The following is a 20,547-nucleotide window of genomic DNA, read 5'->3' as shown; positions in this document are numbered from 1 at the left end:
TATTGAATTGGAAATATGCATGTATATCAACAGAGGTGAAGAAGATGGAAATATAGGTATAAACTTTGGGAAAAAAACACACATACAAGGTACGTTTCGATTAAAATGAGTTAACAAAGGCGCATGAATCATAACCCTTTGTTTTGTTCGGTTATGATTAATGTCGGTTAAATTTTTTTGGTTAATAGTTAGGTTTTTGTTTACCCGTTATATATATATATATATATAAATCAAATGTTGGTGTCACAACTCTATTCTAGAAACAAACTGTTTTAGTATTTATGATTTTAGTTTCTACCATTGTAACAAGTTTGATAGTGTTGGTATGTTGGCTGAGGTGTGATTTGTTAACTTCTTTTGTTTGAGGCTTTGATAGTGTTGGTATGTTGGCCATTCAATTTAGATTATTTTTTTAAAAAGGATTTTTTTTAAGTATAACAATTTGAAGAAATTGAATTTTAGATTTAGTTTCGGTATCGTAATGAATTTAAGTTACGCCAACTGAAAACACAACGCCTCATCGCCGCAACACTTGTGTTATTGTTTATTTAGTTTTTGGTACCGTAACAAACCTAGCCAATAACGGAATTATTTTTTATGTATACTTCCGGTACGATAACGAACCTAATCATTACCGACCCAATGTATGTCGACTCGCCGCAACGCCCGTGTTTGTTTTTTTGTTTTGTTTTTTTAAATATGTCAATTTTTCAAAATTATTTTTTGGGTTTAGTTCCAATGTTGTGGCGAACCTATAGATACCGACCGAATTTTCGCCACAAAACCTGTAATTTGCAAAAAACCGAATAAACGCCGTTTTACTTATATTATTTTTTGTATTATAAGCTATACGTTTACTAATTTATTTTTCTATCAGATACCGACCTTATATGTGCCGCTTTCATCATAAGTTGTGCATGTGCTAATACTATTTTGGGCGTTTACATATAATTTTTTTGATTTAGAGTAGGTGTCGTGACAAGCATAACCGATACCGACCGAATTTGTGTCAAGCTGCCGCTGCAACGCGGTGGGTTTCAAACCTAGTTACATTAATTAGCACATCACTCAAAATGCTCAAAAAGATGTACCATGATCAGGATTTTTTATATTAACTTATGGTTGGCAAGTTAGTTATAAGCAATTCAACGCAACTTGATTCGGCTGGTACAAACATTATTAGAGTCGGTTTGAGCTTAAGTATCTTTCTTATTTGCTCGCTTGAATAAATTCCCATCCTTTAATTTTCTAGTATAATGATAGTTTGGTACTTTAGTATTTGGTACATGTATCATTTAGATTTCTTATTGATATGTTATTTTAGATTTGTATAAAAATATATACGAAATCATGAAAATAAAAAATAAAAAAAATAAAAATAAAAAACCGAGTCATTTTTATTGAGTCAAGGTTCAAGTTGATTACAAGTTGAATATGATCTCAAATTTTAACTTAAATAGAAGGTTCTGATAGGAATCCCCTTTAAATTAACTAAATATGGAAACGAGGGTCGAGGGGCCTCCAGATTAGTGTAGATGTGTGTTGCGTGATGAGAGAGCCTTAGGACCTAAACACGCTAAGAAGAACAACGATGTTAACCTAGCCACATTATTAGGGTATATCCCGTGATAACCCTCTGACATGAGAGTAAGTATATGTATATGAGAGAAATTAGTGAGAAGTAAATGAATATTAATTAAGTTGCTGAGAAGTATTTATAATTGTAATGTGGTTGGTAGTAGCATTTGATTAAATGATTTCACCGTTCACGGTTTCACACCTTGTTTAAATACAAGGCGTGGTGGCTCTACTCTAACGATAGAGCATGGTGCAAACAATATAATAATATGTATCGTACTGATCAATTAAACCATATGCTTTGCCGTTTACTACTTTACGCCCGATGTTCTATACTTCTATCCATCTGGATCTCTTGTCCATTCCTGCGTGTGATACATCTATCTATTGTGACGTGGTTGTAACGTTGTCACTTGGGGCGCGCTTGTTTTTTAGATGCATGATCCGTCCAGATCCAACACCCGTCAATCCGTCATCACTAACTATGGTGGGGACTAGATAAAAAACTCATAAAAGAATTTCGTACGACACATTCATCACTTCAAAAGGATAACGTGATAAACCCCCAGGCAATCCGTTTATGGTTATTTTGGCAGTACAACTTATCTAGACTCTATAAAGGTCTATTCATATCATAACTCACTTCCATTTTTGTAAATTACCATTTAATATTTTTCTTAAATGTTTCTTCTGTATATATGTGTTTTTACTTTTTATATCAAAGTATCAAACTGGTTAGGTTTATTAATAAATTCTTAACTATAAGAAAATAAATAAATAAAACTTTTACAAAATACTAAAATAGGCTCATATTAAAAGAAGCATAAGAACAACTTCAGTCTAGAAACTCAGAAACCTTTATATACTTGTCCGGCTATATTAACGTCAGTTTGACATGATTCGATGATCATTGCTTGGTGAAAATCGGCATTTTGAGATACGAAGTTTAAGATCGCTCATGGCGTTAAACCTAAGACCAAGTAATTTTATAAATTTAAGTATAAAGACACTAATAATAAGGTTATATGCTATAAAATTAACACCATCAAACATATGGATATAAGATTATGAACTTTGAAAATTTGTTACTTCACCGATATGTACAATAAACTTATTACTCGTGTAACTTAAATACTAAGCTTTTTTAAACTTTATAGAGCTATGCAACTATCATCAATTCTAAGGTTTCCATGTATTGTTAGTTAAATAACAAGCATATGTACGGCTGTTACCTACATCCGGTTGATCGCGCTGGAGTAAACTTAAACTCAACTCGCCTAGGATCTTAATATTAATCAGGCGAAAATTTAGAATTAGTAGTATATGTCATACAACAACCAGGAGGGTTTAAACATAAGAAAACTATAGTAAGTTTCTTTAATTAATCCCATTCAAACACGACCAGTTTCACCATGAATGCCGGCTTCCTCTCCTGACCCGTCTTCTAAACAGTTTACACGCCTCGATGCTTAAATCAACTGCAACGGCTAGAGCCATAAATATAGCCGCATCCTCGACACACGTCACGTGTCTCATTGCCAGTTGAACCATGGGCTTCCCTCTCTTCCCTTCACCCTGTACCCTACAACTCATCACAAACCCGCTTGCAGATGGACTTAGACCCGCAAAATCACCACTGCTTTGCGGGCTCGGGATGCTTGAGTTAAAAGTTGTTTGGCGGTCGGTGTCTATGAAAAACTCACCGCCACGTTCCGCATTAATGAGTATTTCCGACATTAAAAGCTCCCCACCGTCTTGCCCATCGGATAAAAGATGGAAGCGGATGAATATTGTGTCTTTGGTGCCACCACGTTCACGCCATGCCTCGAGTTTGCCCCATGGAAGCCAGCTTTCGGGTCGGAAGGCGTCTGGACGGACTATTAACCAGGACCCTGGGTTGGACCGCGCGACCCAGTCGCAGCCGGTTGATGGGACGAAAGGTGTGGTCATGAATGCTGCAGCCACGGCTGAACCGGATAAGTCGTGGATTTTGACTTTCCAACCCTTTCTTTCTCTTCTTTCGGTTTCTGGGTCTGTACCGTCACCCGAAGTTGACCAGTAGTTGTTTAACGGGTCTACCTGCGGTACCCTGCATAATACACCACATAAGTTCAGGACCTGGTAAAATATCATGGCAAGACACACGGGCTGATCGTATTCAGTAACACGTCAAACGATTTATGCTTAAAATAAAGTAACTTTTTAACATTTATGAAACTAAACAATATAAATTACGTACGAGCTCGGATAAACCAACAATGCGGGTTCGTATTGAAACAAATTATTTTAGAGTTTTTAGTACGGGTCGAGTGGTTTAATCCACAAACACTTTTCTTTAGATATAATAACCTGATTCTTTTAACTAAAGTTTTTAGAAAGTTGCTTACATTGAATTTAGACACCATTGACTCCTTTCCCTTTAGGTCAACTTTTTTATTCGGCTCGTTTGGGATAAAACTACAACCAGAATCGATCCGTTGATAAGTTAAACGTGCGAAAACTGAAAAGTGTCACCACTAGAAAATGTATTACCAAAAGAATAACATCTTTGTTTTAAAAAAACGATTTAAGACGTTTAAGCATATGAATGCATGCAACATGACTTTTGACCTAAACAAGTTTGACCCAAATGATCCTTGGTATATCTGACCCGTTTGACACGAAACAAACACGACCTGAATCGACCAACATTCGTACAAACGGGTATAAATTTCCACCTCTAGCAACTAGTAACAAGAATAATATTGTGTAAAGGCAAAGCAACATTACCTATCTTGACTGAACTTGCAACTGAAAATTGGCTGCTTAATATTCCCTTGAATCTGCACAATCTGAGGACTTAATTTCGTTTCGTCTTCAAACTGAAAAACATATCGCGGGTCAGGGTCCAACTTCACCCGTAAATGAAGCTCAGCAACAAACTTTCTCGTCTCTTGCTTCATCTTCCCGATACCAATCCACCCACTGAAAAGAATCACCGGTTTCCCTTCAGCCCATTCCGGGCCCACATTCAACTTAAACGTCCCGACCTGCTGCCGTTTCACACCAACTCCACAATGGGACCCCTTCCGGCCCGTAAACACAACAACTTCCAAACACGCTTGCGGACTATAGAAACACCCCGGTGTAAGTAACGCTTTTAAATCCGACTTCTCAAGGTAAAAACTCGATGCAATGTTATGAACATCGGGTATCGCTTCCGGTGATGATAATAATGGGACCGATGCTATTTGAGCCGGGAAGCCTCGGAGCCGAATCTCACAAGTACATGGTGATGACAGAGCATTGATTCCTGGTTTTTCGGGATACCGTAATCCTAATGAACCTATTGATAATCTTATAAAAGCTTGAGGATCCATTGATGTCACTGGTAACAGTAACACTCCATTGAGTTTTTGACTAATTCAAAAGTCAAACCTGTAGCATAATATTTCCAAGAAACCACAATTAACTACTTCACCTTTGATCAAGTTTGTTACTTTAATTAAGCAGCCTCATAAACACTAATTAATATAACATTAAACACAAAAAAGATTAAAACCCCTAATTAAATTAGGAACAAAATCAAAGGGGCTTCTTTTTTGCATAATCTGGTCAAAGAGGTCTTCAGTTACAAATGAATAATAAATTCTTGATTTCATATAACCAAAAAAATTTTGATTTTCAACTTTCCTAAACTACACCTGACAATTGCAGCACATAATAATAAATCACATTAAATTTTTTTTTTTTTTTAAAGGTAAAAAATAAAGGCTGAAATTAAGGAAAAAGGGTAATAAAATAAAATAAAAAAAGCCCTAAAAAAGAGGAATTTACCAAAAAAACATAAATGGTCTTCAGTTACAAATGCATAATCAATTCTTGATTTCATATAACCAAAAAAGTTTTGATTTTTAACTTTCTTAAACTACACCAAACAATTGCAGCACATAATAAATCACATTAAAATTATTTTTTTTTTAAAGGTAAAAAGTAAAGGCTGAAATTAAGGAAAAGGGGTAATAAATAAAGCCCTAAAAAAGAGGAATTAACCAAAAAGGACTCACCTTTACCATCACAAATTCTTAATTCTTGTGTTGTTCAAAAAACCCAAAAAGCAGAATCAGCTTTTGAACCACACTGTACTAATAATAAAAAACAGAACAAATGAATCTTGATTTTCTTGAAACACACTCCTATGTGTTAAAGATGAATCTTTTATAACGTAAAAAATCGATCTTGGAAGATGGGTGTGATCAATAATTGAAGTAAGCACACAGATCACGAGAAACCCATAAAAGATTACTATATTTGGGTGTGTAATTTCCAAGTATATTAAAGATACAGAAGATATGTATAATATAAATAAATATTTAGATACGGTGGATATATGTCTGGATGATGAATGTATCTGAAAGATTATTATTATCACACCGAATGAAGGAGCATGTGAGAGAAGAAAGATGGATTATTTTGGAGGAAATGGAAATAAAATAGACGGAGGAAGTGAGAAATTATGAATTTATTAATTAATATTTTTTTGCTGTTTACTAAACACAACCCTTGTAGGCATTAAGAACATGAGAGAGAAGTAGATGTTTACATAGTATTGCTTTAGTTTAGGTTTGTTTCTAGTTTGGTCTCTCAAGAAAGTTTGCTTCTGTTTACATGCTCGAAAGTTGACGGCGGTTTATATCTGATTTCGGTATCTGTACTTTCTGTGCGTTCGTTCAAACAGGTTATTTGTAAAAACATAGATGTAAATACGTAATGAAATAGTAAATAAATGGGTTCGACGGCTCAACCTGTGAACCTACTTAAGCAATTCGTTTAAGCGTAGGTCAGATCTTCCTTCCATGTTGTCTTGGCTTTATGTCGTGCTGAATAGGCAATAACAATCCAAGCTTGTATACCCAGACGGAAACTAAGCTCCTGTTCATGACCAATGTAATGAAATACACGAAGTAAGAAGGAAGTGTAAACAATGTCGAAGTTACCGTAGCTTTTAATTATGTTCATTATTATATGTCATGCGTGATTTAAGTTATAAAAAGTTTCGCATTTACGGATTATTTTTTATTATTATTATTCGAATCGTGTAATGCACGTGCTTGTAACCGAGTTTGAAGAATAGATTTGGATAATCGTGCAAATATATATATATATATATATAACGGCTTTTTGAACGTCTATCTTTATTTCTACCACAGTACCACTACAAGTGATTCTTTCCCCTACGTACATTGCCTACAAGTGCTTATGAGTTATGATGTTCTACCAATTTTTTACTTAAAATAAGAAGAATCTTGAAGTTGATAATCATAAATAGTTTTATTAATCGTAACTTTTAAAAGCGCTACTACTTTTAAGCTGCACCATAAAAAAAATACATCACATAATTGAAAACAATCTCAAGCACCCCTAAACAATCAAGAGAGTAGTATAAGAGTCAACATAAATATAAACATTGCATTGAATTTTAGTAGTGTTTGTTTGATCTATAAGTTTGTATAGCTATTTCAACGCTTTTTTTTCATAATTTTATGTTAGTAGGATACAACAATTACTAAACAATCGAGAAGTAGGATTCAATAAAGCCAATCCATATCCGGTTTGACACTTGTCTACTATCAACGTAACACAAATAGCAGTCAAAAATGAAAGCATAATTTTACTTATCGAATTGTTAACTACTCACTTCAAAAATCAAAAGTAGTCAACTATTTAAAAGACATCGATGGCATGTAAGTATTAAACTATTGATGAACACATAGAGTCGAGTCAATGTTTTCTATTAATAGTACTAGCTTTTGAACCCGTATATTACATGAGTTTTGTTAAATGATAAAGATAAATAAGGTCTGTTATTTTAGTTATGATTCTCAAAATACTTGTGAATTAATTTAATGTAGACTTAATGGAAAAAACAAACAGGGTTAACGAAAAGTACTAAAATAGCATGATTTTGGAAACACAAGATGTTGATTTGCAAGAAATTTAAAAAAATATACTAAAGTTGTGTAGTTGGTCAAACCTTATGTATGAAAATGACACTTGATTCAATAATGAATATAATCCACACTATGTTATAACCCATTTGAGAAAATAGTTTTGACCCATGACCCATGAATAATTAGAATGAATGAGATGAGAGATTAGGAATTTTGTGAAATGTGGGCTTGACACCTAAGTTTCAACATTTTCTTTTATTAGTATTTTAAGATTAAGATAAGATTCAATGCTAGAAAGAAAAGTTTATAGGGTAAAAGTGAAATAAAGAAAAAGATGGAGTATGTATAATGTAAAAACAGAAGCCTAGTGTTCATAGTCCTGAATCGAATACAGCTGTAAACAACGCATCAGTTGTTGACACCCAAAAACTAAAAAAGAAAAAGGAGAATCGTTTTCAGACACGCATGTGGCTCATCACATCACTCTAACCGTTTTAATTGCACACTAGTCTTCGGTTTTCATTTTTATATTATTATTTCAAGCTTATGTTATTGCAATATTAGTTAGGAGTATATAGGTGTAACAAGAAAATCGTCTTATCTATTTTTTTAAAATAAATAAACATCTCTCTTTTTTTATTCCATGGATAATTTTGTAGGGAACATAATACATTCAAACCACAAATAGATATATCATATGGAGAGTGTCTAGAATAAACCAACAAGTTCATTTCTATAACTAAAAAAATGTACAATGGTTTTAATTAGAGTGAGACAATCTTCAATATATATATATATATATATATATATATATATGGTTAGTTTTATTTGAGAACTCAAAAAAAGTTAAAAACTTTTAGAAACTTTTAAAAACCAAATATTTTTTTAATTTTTTTTATATATTAACATTATTTGAGACTTGTTTTATCATATTTATAAAAAAAATTTTTGATTACATATATAAATCACAAGTTACACATGTGTAAAATTTATGTGATAAAAATTTACATATGTGTAAAAAAACATAGATATGCGTAAAAAAAACTAATTTTCATAATTGTAATCGTAAATATAGATGTCAAAATTGATAAAACTACACTTAAATAACATCAACATACAAAATTTTTTTATAAAAAACGTTAGTTATTAAGAGTTCCTTCAAGTTCTTAAATAATTTAAGAGTTCTCAAATGATACTTATATATATATATATATATATATATATATATAGTTAAGTTGTGTTATAAAGAACCATAAACCAAACGTCTTCTTTTTTTTTTAATGATAAGAGCCACAAAATAGATCATAGTTGGTTTGCGAAAAGGTTGGTCAACTTAAAACGTAACGCTACGCAAAACCGTTCTTAGTTCAACTTGGATGCTAATTCTTGAAAAGGTTATGAGCCAAAGAAAATCAAGGTAGCCAAGAGCCTGAAAGTTTTGGTCCAGCATTTGTGTCTATGTGTCACGAACATGCATAAAGTTTGGATTTTTAAAATCATTCGGTGTAAGCCTTTAAAGAACGAACTTAAACAATAAAACAAGCATCTTGGCTTCTCCTGAGAGTTGCAACTATGTGAAATAACTTTTATACAATACCTTGATAATTGACATCTTATTTATTTTAACTTCATTTTAGACATAGATTAACTTTGTAGAGCTCTCATCGTAAATGACAAACTACATATTTGTCGTAAAGTTTAGTAAAAATCGGTTTTCACTCATTTTTTAACAGTAACCGATTTATGTTGAATATATAATTGCATATTTCATATATTAGATTCTTTTACTATGACGTAAACTATATATGATTTTTATTGTTATTGTTAATACACTTAACTTATTTAGTTCCCTTCTTTATAAATGTCATATTGTCCTGATTATCAATGCACTAACATCTTTGTAGGTTTTTTTTTTCTTTTATGAAGATTCTTTCAATGTTTTTCATTTTAGATTAAGATGATGCCAATGATTTTGGATTAAAGTTGTTATAGACGTATTCGTAGATTTTTGAAAATTGTCATATTTGTTTGGTAAACAATTCTTTTATGAGAATGTGATTATAAATTAATCAAGTTAAACGAATTGTAACTTGGTTCGGTTGGACAGACTGGTTTTATATACTTACAAAGCGAAAACCGATTGTTTTCTTTTAGTTTGGTTTGAAAAAATCCAACCAAACAAACGAAGGGTGTTTGCGTTAAATATGTATGAAGAATAAAATGAAGACTTTTGAAATTGAGTTTTCTTCAGACCTACCAAAAGGTTGGGTATAAAATCATTTTTTTAAGTGTCAATCTAACTAACAAAGTTAACATGTTGATTTTAAGATGCCTAATTATTCTATCTTTATCACTTTATGGAACTTATTTAGTGATCAATCTATAATATAATGCTAAAAGGTGGTAAGATAGAAGGTGTACATGCATTTTCATACCACAATAAACTATGTTTACGCAGTTAATCAGGTTAGTTAGCAATGCGAACAAAGTTAATAACGTGAACAATTTTTATCCTTCAACTAAATATTTGTTTAGAAATAGGCTATTGAATGAGCATGGAGATTACTAGATTTGGGTGGTCATAACTCATCACCTAAAGTTTAAATGTAACAAAGACCAACAAGAAGAAAATGAAAGTAAAAGTTAAATTAAATCAAAATTAAAGTCAAGGAAACAAAGCTAAGTTATTAATAGAAAAAAGCAACAAAGAAAAAAAAATAGTCAATAAAGTTTAGTAAATAATTACAGGGAACCAAGAAAGTCAACAAAATCAAGTAACTAATAATAAAATGAAAAGCAACAACCAATAAACCATAAAGTTTAGGGTTTAGGACTTTCGCTTGTCTTTCCATGATTGCACTTTTTTTTTCCATTTTTACATATATTCATAATCTGGATTGTAATATATAAGCAGTAATATTTCTATATTTATCAATCAAGATTCAATACCGGCAATTTTTTTAATCAGTTACAAATTGAGGGATTATAAATGTCTATTATACTCAAAATATTTGAAGGTACAAAATAAAAGGTCTACTTTATTAGAACTAATAAAATCTACAAAGGTGTTTAGTTATTACACTATGTGTAGACAAAACTCTTCATATAAAGGCGTTGTGTGACACGTGACGTCCCTGTCAATAATAGAGAGTTTTGGGTCAAAACACGCCCACAACTCTCCCACTATGTTTGGTCTTAGACATATTAGAAACACCTATATGCATTTGTGCACTTTTTCTAACAATGATTCCGACCTACAGGCATTCTTACAATTTTCACATCATCGCCAATTTTTACAGTAAAAATGTAAAAATTCCAACCCACCCTAGTTCGTCGCCAAGAATAAAAATATGAACAACGAAACGTCACACACACATAATCATGCAAGGGGTTGTCCGTAAAAAAGTCATTCGACGTGTGCAACATCCTCATATGTGGGCTCACAAAGAAGCCATTGCAAGAGCTTTAATGGGTGTAATCACAAAGATTCTAACGTATAGATGAAGATCTCATACAATAAAATTAATGACATTTTTTAACGTTTTCTTTTTCAAGCTACAAATAATCTCTAAAACTTTTCTAAACATATTTTTTTTATCATGTAAAAATGTAAAAATTCCAACCCACCCTAGTTCGTCGCCAAGAATAAAAATATGAACAACGAAACGTCACACACACATAATCATGCAAGGGGTTGTCCGTAAAAAAGTCATTCGACGTGTGCAACATCCTCATATGTGGGCTCACAAAGAAGCCATTGCAAGAGCTTTAATGGGTGTAATCACAAAGATTCTAACGTATAGATGAAGATCTCATACAATAAAATTAATGACATTTTTTAACGTTTTCTTTTTCAAGCTACAAATAATCTCTAAAACTTTTCTAAACATATTTTTTTTATCATGTAAAAATGTAAAAATTCCAACCCACCCTAGTTCGTCGCCAAGAATAAAAATATGAACAACGAAACGTCACACACACATAATCATGCAAGGGGTTGTCCGTAAAAAAGTCATTCGACGTGTGCAACATCCTCATATGTGGGCTCACAAAGAAGCCATTGCAAGAGCTTTAATGGGTGTAATCACAAAGATTCTAACGTATAGATGAAGATCTCATACAATAAAATTAATGACATTTTTTAACGTTTTCTTTTTCAAGCTACAAATAATCTCTAAAACTTTTCTAAACATATTTTTTTTATCATTTTCCATTTGTGTCCATCAAATAAATTTACGTTTGAATTATTTCCATCATTTTTATTTGATGTCCACGTCATGGTTTTCAAAATTGGATGATATGATACTATTTAACGTTGTACAGATGAATGTCCATTATTTTTCAAACTTTGGTACCCTCATTGACTTAATTATCATGCCAAATTGCGAATTTTTAATTATCCAGATTAGTTCACTAATTATATTAACTATTGAAGATTAAAAAAATGAATTTACAAACCCCTAAATACCGTTGATCTTTTTGGTCCTTACCATGTGAAAGTTGCTTGCTTGCCACTCGTTATAATAATAATAAAAATAATAACAATAATCTCAATGCAATCGACATAGATGTACACAACTGCGTGACTGTGACCACTTGTTCGAGATCGGAATTGCATTGATTTTTACTTGCATTTTATTTCTTTCAAGTACGCTGTTTAGAAAGATATTATCAATATATTATTAGTGTTATTAGGTTAGCACCCGTTGATGTACGGGTGATTGTTGTTGTTGAAATATAGCTTTTATTAAGTTGAACTTGATAATACTATAAACACTTATCATAAAAATTAATGGGTTCTTTTTATTACATTGACTTTAACAGGTCAAAATGTTTCATTAATAACAAGGGATACTTGTTTTATTAATCCTAAATATGATCTTTTGATCGTTGTCGATCTCAACTAAGAAATTGGCTGATGACAGTCCCATCTTTTAACGCATTTGTCCCCAACGGTCCGTGACTTACGGAATCATAGTCGTTACTTGCAGGTCGCCAGAAAAACGCTTTTGGTCGGAAAGTCACATTTTGGTTTCTAAAAACTCAACCTAAACACTGCCACCACCACTAACTGACTCACCACCAGCACCACCAACCGATTCCAATGATGGTTGTAGAGTTCCGACGACCTCAATAATTGGAATTTTGCTAGATAAATGTTCCTAAATGTTCGATCCAAAGTTACCAAGACGTTTGGGACCGTTGAGTTTTTAGGCAAAAAAATGTTTTTCCGGCGATCTGCAACAAACGACGTTAGAATTCTGTTAGTCGCTGACCGTTTTTGGGAACAAATGCGTTAAAAGATGGGACCATCAGCAACCAATTCGTTACTTGGAAGTTGGAACCGACATCGACCAAAAGATGATAGCTGTGATTAATAAAACCAATACACCTAATAACAAATAGGTGTATTGGAATATCTATTTTCCAATTGTTCGACTAATGCGAGGCACACAACTAATAAAATAGATATTGTTATTTTAACAATATCTATTTAATTTAGTCCAGTTTCCAATTGTTCAACTAATGCGAGGCACGCAGCTCACACGTAACTAGTAAGACCTGCAATTTAGCTCGAGTTGATTAGAGTTGTATAAATATAAACATTTGATCCGGGTTTGAGCTGAAGGTACCTCACCCGAAGCTTTGAATAAATTTGCATTGTTGGTTTTTCTTGCATAATTGCTTTGTTATTTGAGTTTTGAGACTTGTATAACTTAAAGTTGTTATTAACTTCTTACTTGCTATTTTATTAAAAAAAACACACAAAATTTATAAAACTAGAAAAAGAATGAGCTAACTCACTGAATCATGAGGTGACTCGAGTTGAATTCAAGTTCAACTTTCGCCTCAGATTAATATTAGTTACGAGTTTGGCTCACTCTTGCTCGTATTTCTAGTTTGTTATACACTAGTTGATATGGAATTAGCTTACTCATTAAATAGTCATGCATTAATAAATATTGAATTCTCTTTATCATGCAACTCTATAGAAATTCTTACAATAACAACAATTATTTACACCACTCGCGAGTCTACCTAAGCTTGATGTTTGAAGCCCATGCTTGTTCTCGTTTCTTAACTGAGCTTCGCTTTAGACTCATGCTCATGCTCAAACTTAATTAAGCTCGCCTTGATTCAAGGTTTTAGTGAACCAGTCTCGAACAACTCACAAACTCGACTCTATACACACGTGACTAACTAAAATGATCATCATAATCCATGTAGGGTTATACATAGCTAGAGAGGTATGAATATACAGAAGGAAACGAAAACAAATATCTAATGCAAGTTGTCATGTGCATTTTGTCTTGCTTACTCAAATTTATCATAACACAGAATCAAATGATTTGACAAAAAATATAATAGAAAAGGACAATATACATTTAAATAACCCTACCAACCTATAAAGCAATAAAAATAAGATCAATATATGCAGTTTCTTGCAAGCCTGTACATGAGACATAAGATAAAACTTTGAATGATTTATTAATTTGATTAGTTTATTTAACAATCAAACACTACCATTTGTTTATTTAGAGGGGAGGGAGTAGTCCCTTGTCACATCAAAAACCCGGACCAAAAAGGTGCAAAAATGGCACGATATTGTAAAAGGGAACGGTAGAAGCTCGAATCCAAGACCTTACGTGTACCAAGTAGTGCACATAACAAGTTCGGCGGTGTTCTAATCAAAAGGTAGCCACATACTATTGGTATATGTACTGTTCATGCATTGCAAATAGTTAGTAATAGATAATAGTGTCAGCATCTAAGATGAATGGATAGGTGTGGTCTAGCAAACCAACTATTGAGTCATCGACCAAGGCTCATGAATCGCTAGTCACACCGACACGTTACTCTCACGCCTCCACATGACTCATCATTCAAACGCTTTCTAATTCTAGCTGAAATAGAAAGGCGAATGCGAAGCCATGTTTGTTGTTCACTTATTATGGGTGGACTGGATCAAGTACGCCTCCATGTTAGTTTGTTGCACAGATATAATTCACATGGCTATTAATTTCGAACCAAGTGTCTGAGTTCATAAAATCACATCAATGTGGCTTTTGTTGATAATTTCGTGTAAAATAATAGCATTATTGGTTTATTTATAAGTTAACATGTATACGTCATATCATATCAAACATTACTTTTGTACTCATCAAATATGCTAATAAATTTCTTGCATTCAGTTTATGCACGATAATATAAAGTGGTTATGCCGCGCGAAATAATTTAGTGTATTTTATGACTACGTACATAAAAGTTTGTCAAACAAAAATAATAACCTATAAAAATACTACATATAGTATCAATTTTCATATTTTTCTCCTTATTACTTTCAACAACTCTATAATCCACTCTTTGTTTCTCAAGATACCTAATATGAGACTTCTTGTCTTTGTTTGGCCAATTCTCACACCAAATGTGAGGTGGGGAGACACCATGTGACACCCCTCACTCGTCATAGATGAGCATAGTCTTTTTATGTGACACTTGACAATTTTAATATCATTAAGAAAATATTAGTTTTAACAATAATAATAATAATAACAATAAATTAACATGAACAAGTATGCAAACAAATTTCTTAATTTTCGTATTTATAATTGTTCATTTATCTTCATTCATTCATACACTAAATAAACAAAAGAGAACACAAACGAATACAAATAGGAAGAAAACTTAACTAATCGAAGTAAAAGAAACTTAATAACATAATTCAATGGACGAACACAAGTTTGTATTTATTTGCTTAATTTAAATGATTAGAAAATGTTATCCATGTTTGATCTAAAACACTTTCCGCCAAATCATCACCAACGAGACGTTTGGTTCTTTAGAGTTCAAATAAAAATAATTTCACATCATTTGAACATATATTATAATAAATAAACTATATCAAAACCCATAGTTTTTATGTGAAATTGATGACTTACAATTAGAAAAAAAGAAGAAAAAAGAACATAGTAGACTGTGGCCATGTTCTCTTCCACCAATCCACTCCATCAGATAGTGACTTGTTTTGGTTGTTTTTGGATTTCTTTTTGTGTTTTTTAAATGCATTTATCACTTATCACATCTTCATCATATACTTTATGTTCAACTTTCATCCAATCACTATCAAGTTTCTTTCTTGATTTTTAAAACCAATTCTTTTTAACAAAATTCAAATTTATTTTGTATTGACCTTTGAAAATGAACCAAAAAATAGTGAAATTCATTAATATGTACCAATTAGATTAAAGACCTTGGATTCCTTCACTTTTAGGGTTGGATCTACAAGGTGTGAGAAATAATTGACAAAGTAAGCTTTTGGACGATCATGCATTCCTATATTTTCTGTAGGAATTATCAAATGATACGGAGTATATTCGGTATCAACTTAACCCTTATTTGTTTGTTGAGGTTTCGGAATCAGTACAGAAGCGGTATTTTATCAATTTTTTTACCTTCGTGTGCCGTATCGACCATTTTCGGTACCGTTTCCTATTTTTGATGATTTTTTTGGATCGATACTTTCGATACCGGCATGTTTACCAGTCCGTTACCGAGCCTTCGATACCGGCATGTTTACCAGTCCGTCACCGACCCCAACCCGATTTTCTAGTGATGTTCTAGCTAAAAGAGAAATGGAAGATTTTGAAAGTGTATTAGGCGTTTATCATGAATTGAATCGGAATAACTGTTTACATGATTGCTACTCTTTGCAGAGACGTACCTAAGTTTAGATGATAGGTTGCGGCCACACCCCAATATACGTGATTTAATCATGAGTGACCCTTAAGCAATTTTAACAATTAACTCATGAATTTTGAAACCGACCTCATCATATATTGGCAATGATTCTCAAGAAACAACTATTTAAAATTATACAAATATTTAGCAAATAGAAATCAACTAAGCCCGTTTTATACAAGTAAATAAATAAACTTATTTTAAATTGTACTCATTATCCATTAAGTTCAAATATCCAATAATCATTTCAATAAATTGAACTCAACCACTATTTAACCCACCAATTATAGAGAACAGGTTTTTCATTAACCACCCAATTCATAAGTCAACTTTTCAAATTAAAAACTCAGTTATTGGTCAAATTGAATTTAAATTATAAACTTTGAAATTATAAATGTGATATAATGATTTCTCAAAATAAATGTTGGGCGAGAAAATTTGGTCATATTCTTGTATTTTGTGAGCACTGTACAAGAAAAGGATATCGATATACAATCGAATTTCAAAAATTTCCTATCTTCAGGAAAAAAAAATCTGAGTCTGCCATAGACTGTGTGTACCAGTGATTTTAAAGTGTTTTATTATCCTGATTCCTAGAACTTGGATCACTTTTGGTTAATTTTTTGATTAGTCTGGTAAAAATTGATTGGACATCTGAAACATGATAATAATGCAACACATGATAATAATGCAACAAGTTTATATTATAATAATTGAAGAAACATGAAATGAATCTGACTTGATCCATGACGATGTTCCCCGGTCTTCGAGATGAACGAACCACGACTCGATCTTCTTCTCCGGTTGCTCGAGATCTGCCATGAAAATATGGGGGGAGTGAAGGTAACTGCTAAGAGTTTCCTCTTGTTTACAGACACAAAAATATATGTGAAGGCCAAATGTCCAAGAACTCTATGGCTACCATCATGAAACCCTAACCTTAATGGGCCAAGCCCGGTTAGGGGTTACCTCCACAACCCCCAGCCCATTGGGCAATGGCTAGTAAACAATAATAATATAACAAATATAATATAAAGCACAATAAGTAAAAGGCCGTACCGGGTATTTAGGACCCTACCTCCACAAGTCCCTCTAGTCTAGTGCTGCTCCTAGGCGTGCAAGCGGTTAGGTGGAGTTCTGGACTTATTAGGAGTGCTTGTATGGTTTTTCCGACCCGGTGCTTCCCAAAATGTACTTTTTTGCATATATGTCTACTTTGCTTCGGGTTGTAAGAGGTTTAAAATCATGATTGCGTGTTGAGCGGAGCGGAGCGCGTCCGGTATACGGAGCGTGTCCGGCCTTGTATTCGGCGCGAGGCCGTATGGGCTTATAAGGATTCCCAACCTATATATTCGGATGTCTTCCATCCTTAGGCGAATTATGAGGTGTGCCCAACCTAATGTTTGGCGCGTAGTCGTGCGGGTTTATTAGGTTGGGCACACCTCACTTTTGGTTAATTTTTCGATTAGTCTGGTAAAAATTACTTGGACATCTGAAACATGATAATAATGCAAACAAGTTTATATTATAATAAGTATTTATTGGTGAAGATTTGTATGTGTAGACATAACATAAATGAGGCGATGACAATGTTGGATTTGCGGTATTACCGAAACGAACTTGTTTGATGTATGCCGGGTTCATTCAATCTAAGGTGGTCCTAGGTTCAATGTTTACCCCTGTATCCATGTTACTCATATGTAATTAGTATTGTGTCCACTTGTTCCTTTGGTCATAATCAAACAGGCTAATATGTCTCGCTTACACCACATTCACAAATCACAATTTATGGCATAACCCCTCTTCTGCATGTGACATGTCTTACTTGTAAGAGAATTTATTAAATCATATTCATATATCGTTCAACCATTTGTTTTTAAATTTTGGGCATTTGTATATTAATTTGGATAATTGAATTTATGTTTTGTAACAAATGCCACAAGCATGTCATAATGTCGATTGACAAGTTATAAATAGGGGGATGATTAGACATAAACCGTGTTTGTGTAGGCACCATAAGAGTAGACATATTCACTTCCAAATTCGAAATTTTCTTATCAAATATATATATATATATATATTGGGTTATAATAAAAACTCCTCTTAAAGAGAAAACTTAAAAACTCCTAAAAACTTCTAAAAAACTATTTTTAACTTTTTTTTAATTTTTTTTTTGAAGTTTCTTTTTTTCCATTATTCTTATATGTTGTTCTTGGTTCAAAAAAAAAAACCCTTGTCGGTAACCTCGTCGGTATAGTGCGCATGTGTAATAGTATGCATTGCATATATGCAAAAGTGTTTGTATTGCATAGAATACAACACTATTGCAAATATTTGATACACACTATTGTATATATGCAATATAAGACTAATACACACATCGAATACAAATTAGTACGTATGTGTAATACAACATTAACGCACATGTGCACCACATCTACTTTTATTTTATTATTATTATTTTTTTCAAATAATACAACACTACTACACATATACAATACACAAATATTGAATATATGCAATAAAACACTATTAAACTAAAAAATACATAGTAATACACATGTGTAATACAACGGTATCGCACAGTAATACGTATGTGCATTACAGCGGTTTTTTTTTTATTTTTTTCGAGTGAAATATAAGAATAATGGCTAAAATAGAATTTTAAAAATATTTTTTTATTTTTAATTAAAAATAATTCTTTAGAAGTTTTTAAGTTTTCTCTTGATCATCTCCATATATATATATATATATATATATATATATATAACTCGTTTAAAAATACGGATATTCAAATTTAATATGGTATCAAGCAAATTTGTAAAGCTTGATTTAAAGAAATTGTTCTCTGTACACTCTTATAATTATATTTTTCAAAAATATAATAGTCTCTCTACATACTTAGGAAGCAGTACCCAATAAATGATCGGTACCAAAAATGACGAGCTCTGCACACTTTGTTGGGGAATTTAGCAAGTAACAACTTGTATTATTTAAGAGCTGTCTCTTTATTGCAATTTGATCATTTTTATATTTTTATAAATACTAAACTTCAACCAAAATTGAATAAAACTCAGATGAGATTAAAACCAAATATAAATTTGAACTAGAGAGTGAAGCGCATATGCGACACAATGAACACGAGAATAAGATTAGGATTTGGTAATTGCCAAAGAATTTTAATTATTCACTAAAATCCGTTATATTTTGACCTGGGATATAAATGTGACAGTATTTAAAAAATGATTTCCAGCTTGACCCCATCTAGGGGCGCTATCCCTTAGACCCTGTTACTTGGGGTGATGCTCCCTTAGACCCTCTCTTCATTGGGGGATTCGGCTCAAACAACATAATAAACTCTAGCAAGTGTGCACTCAACACCTTTTAACTTGTTTAATATATATTGGTCGACAAGTCAATTTAGTTACACTAAAATACCTAACATACTTCAAGTTAAGTTTTGGTACGTAACATTTTAATCAAGATAGGTTGTTTATGGAAAAACTCATAATTCATTTAGTATAGAGCATGTAGCTATAAAATTTGGTGTTAAGATAGGTTGCTTATGAAAAAACTCATATCATTCATTTAGTATAGAGTACGTAGCTAGAAAATTTGAATGTTCCGGACTTGAGATTCCCTTAAGATCTTATGACGTGGCTTAGAAAATTCGGTGTTAAGTCTAATAAAAAGAGAGATTGTGGGAGCTATATTGTTTGTAGCAAGGTGGGTTATATGGAAACTTCAGAACGACATGATGTTCATGAAGAATCCTATTAACAAATAATTGCTTTTTGACGAAGTTGTTTACTTTTCATTTTATTGGTACTCGAGTAGGAAAAAAACGTAAGTTATATTGGACAGAGTGGTTGAAAAGCCTCTTTTAGTCATGCATTATTTTTTCGTATGTGTAGTTTCTTGCTAATCGGTGCTTTATCTATACTATATATAAAGCAAATGGCAAGGACCTCTTAAAATTTAAGAGGTACAACTTGTATTGCATGAACTACAACTTTTAATGCATGTCTTAAAGTGGTTAAGGGGGGCATAATAGTCTTTAGACAAACACATTCACGTTTAAAAATTATAGTTACAATTTTACTCCCTAATCATTACTCAAGTTTTGAAAATTTTAATTAAACCAACAACTTTGCACCCTCATCTTTGACTACACCCATAACACTTTATTTTCTTTATATTTTCTTCTCATATCTTTTAAAAAAAATATTTTTAACAAATTTCAAATACATCGTTGCAATGTGCTTATTTTTGTCAATATTTTGGTGTAAATTTTATTAAA

At 32.3% G+C, this 20,547-nt stretch overlaps 1 protein-coding gene across 1 annotated transcript; it reads right to left on the bottom strand.

Annotated features, from left to right (window-relative positions):
* Positions 1 to 2,829: 2,829 nt before the first annotated feature.
* LOC143609371 (uncharacterized) lies at positions 2,830 to 5,717 on the bottom strand. Its single transcript, XM_077084138.1, has 3 exons — positions 5,625 to 5,717; positions 4,348 to 4,995; positions 2,830 to 3,667 (listed from the first exon to the last, which is right to left on the bottom strand). The coding sequence occupies exons 2-3, from the start codon at positions 4,935 to 4,937 to the stop codon at positions 2,986 to 2,988; spliced, it is 1,272 nt and encodes a 423-aa protein (XP_076940253.1). The 5' UTR covers positions 4,938 to 4,995; positions 5,625 to 5,717; the 3' UTR covers positions 2,830 to 2,985.
* Between the last annotated feature and the right edge of the window lie 14,830 nt (positions 5,718 to 20,547).

Source organism: Bidens hawaiensis, unplaced genomic scaffold (genome assembly GCF_021521415.1).
Source record: "Bidens hawaiensis isolate Kalapana, Puna unplaced genomic scaffold, B.hawaiensis_p1.1 tig00419582_1, whole genome shotgun sequence".
Classification (NCBI taxonomy): domain Eukaryota; kingdom Viridiplantae; phylum Streptophyta; class Magnoliopsida; order Asterales; family Asteraceae; genus Bidens; species Bidens hawaiensis.
The sequence above is the reverse complement of the archived record's forward strand: the minus strand, read 5'-3'. Positions and strand labels throughout refer to the sequence as shown.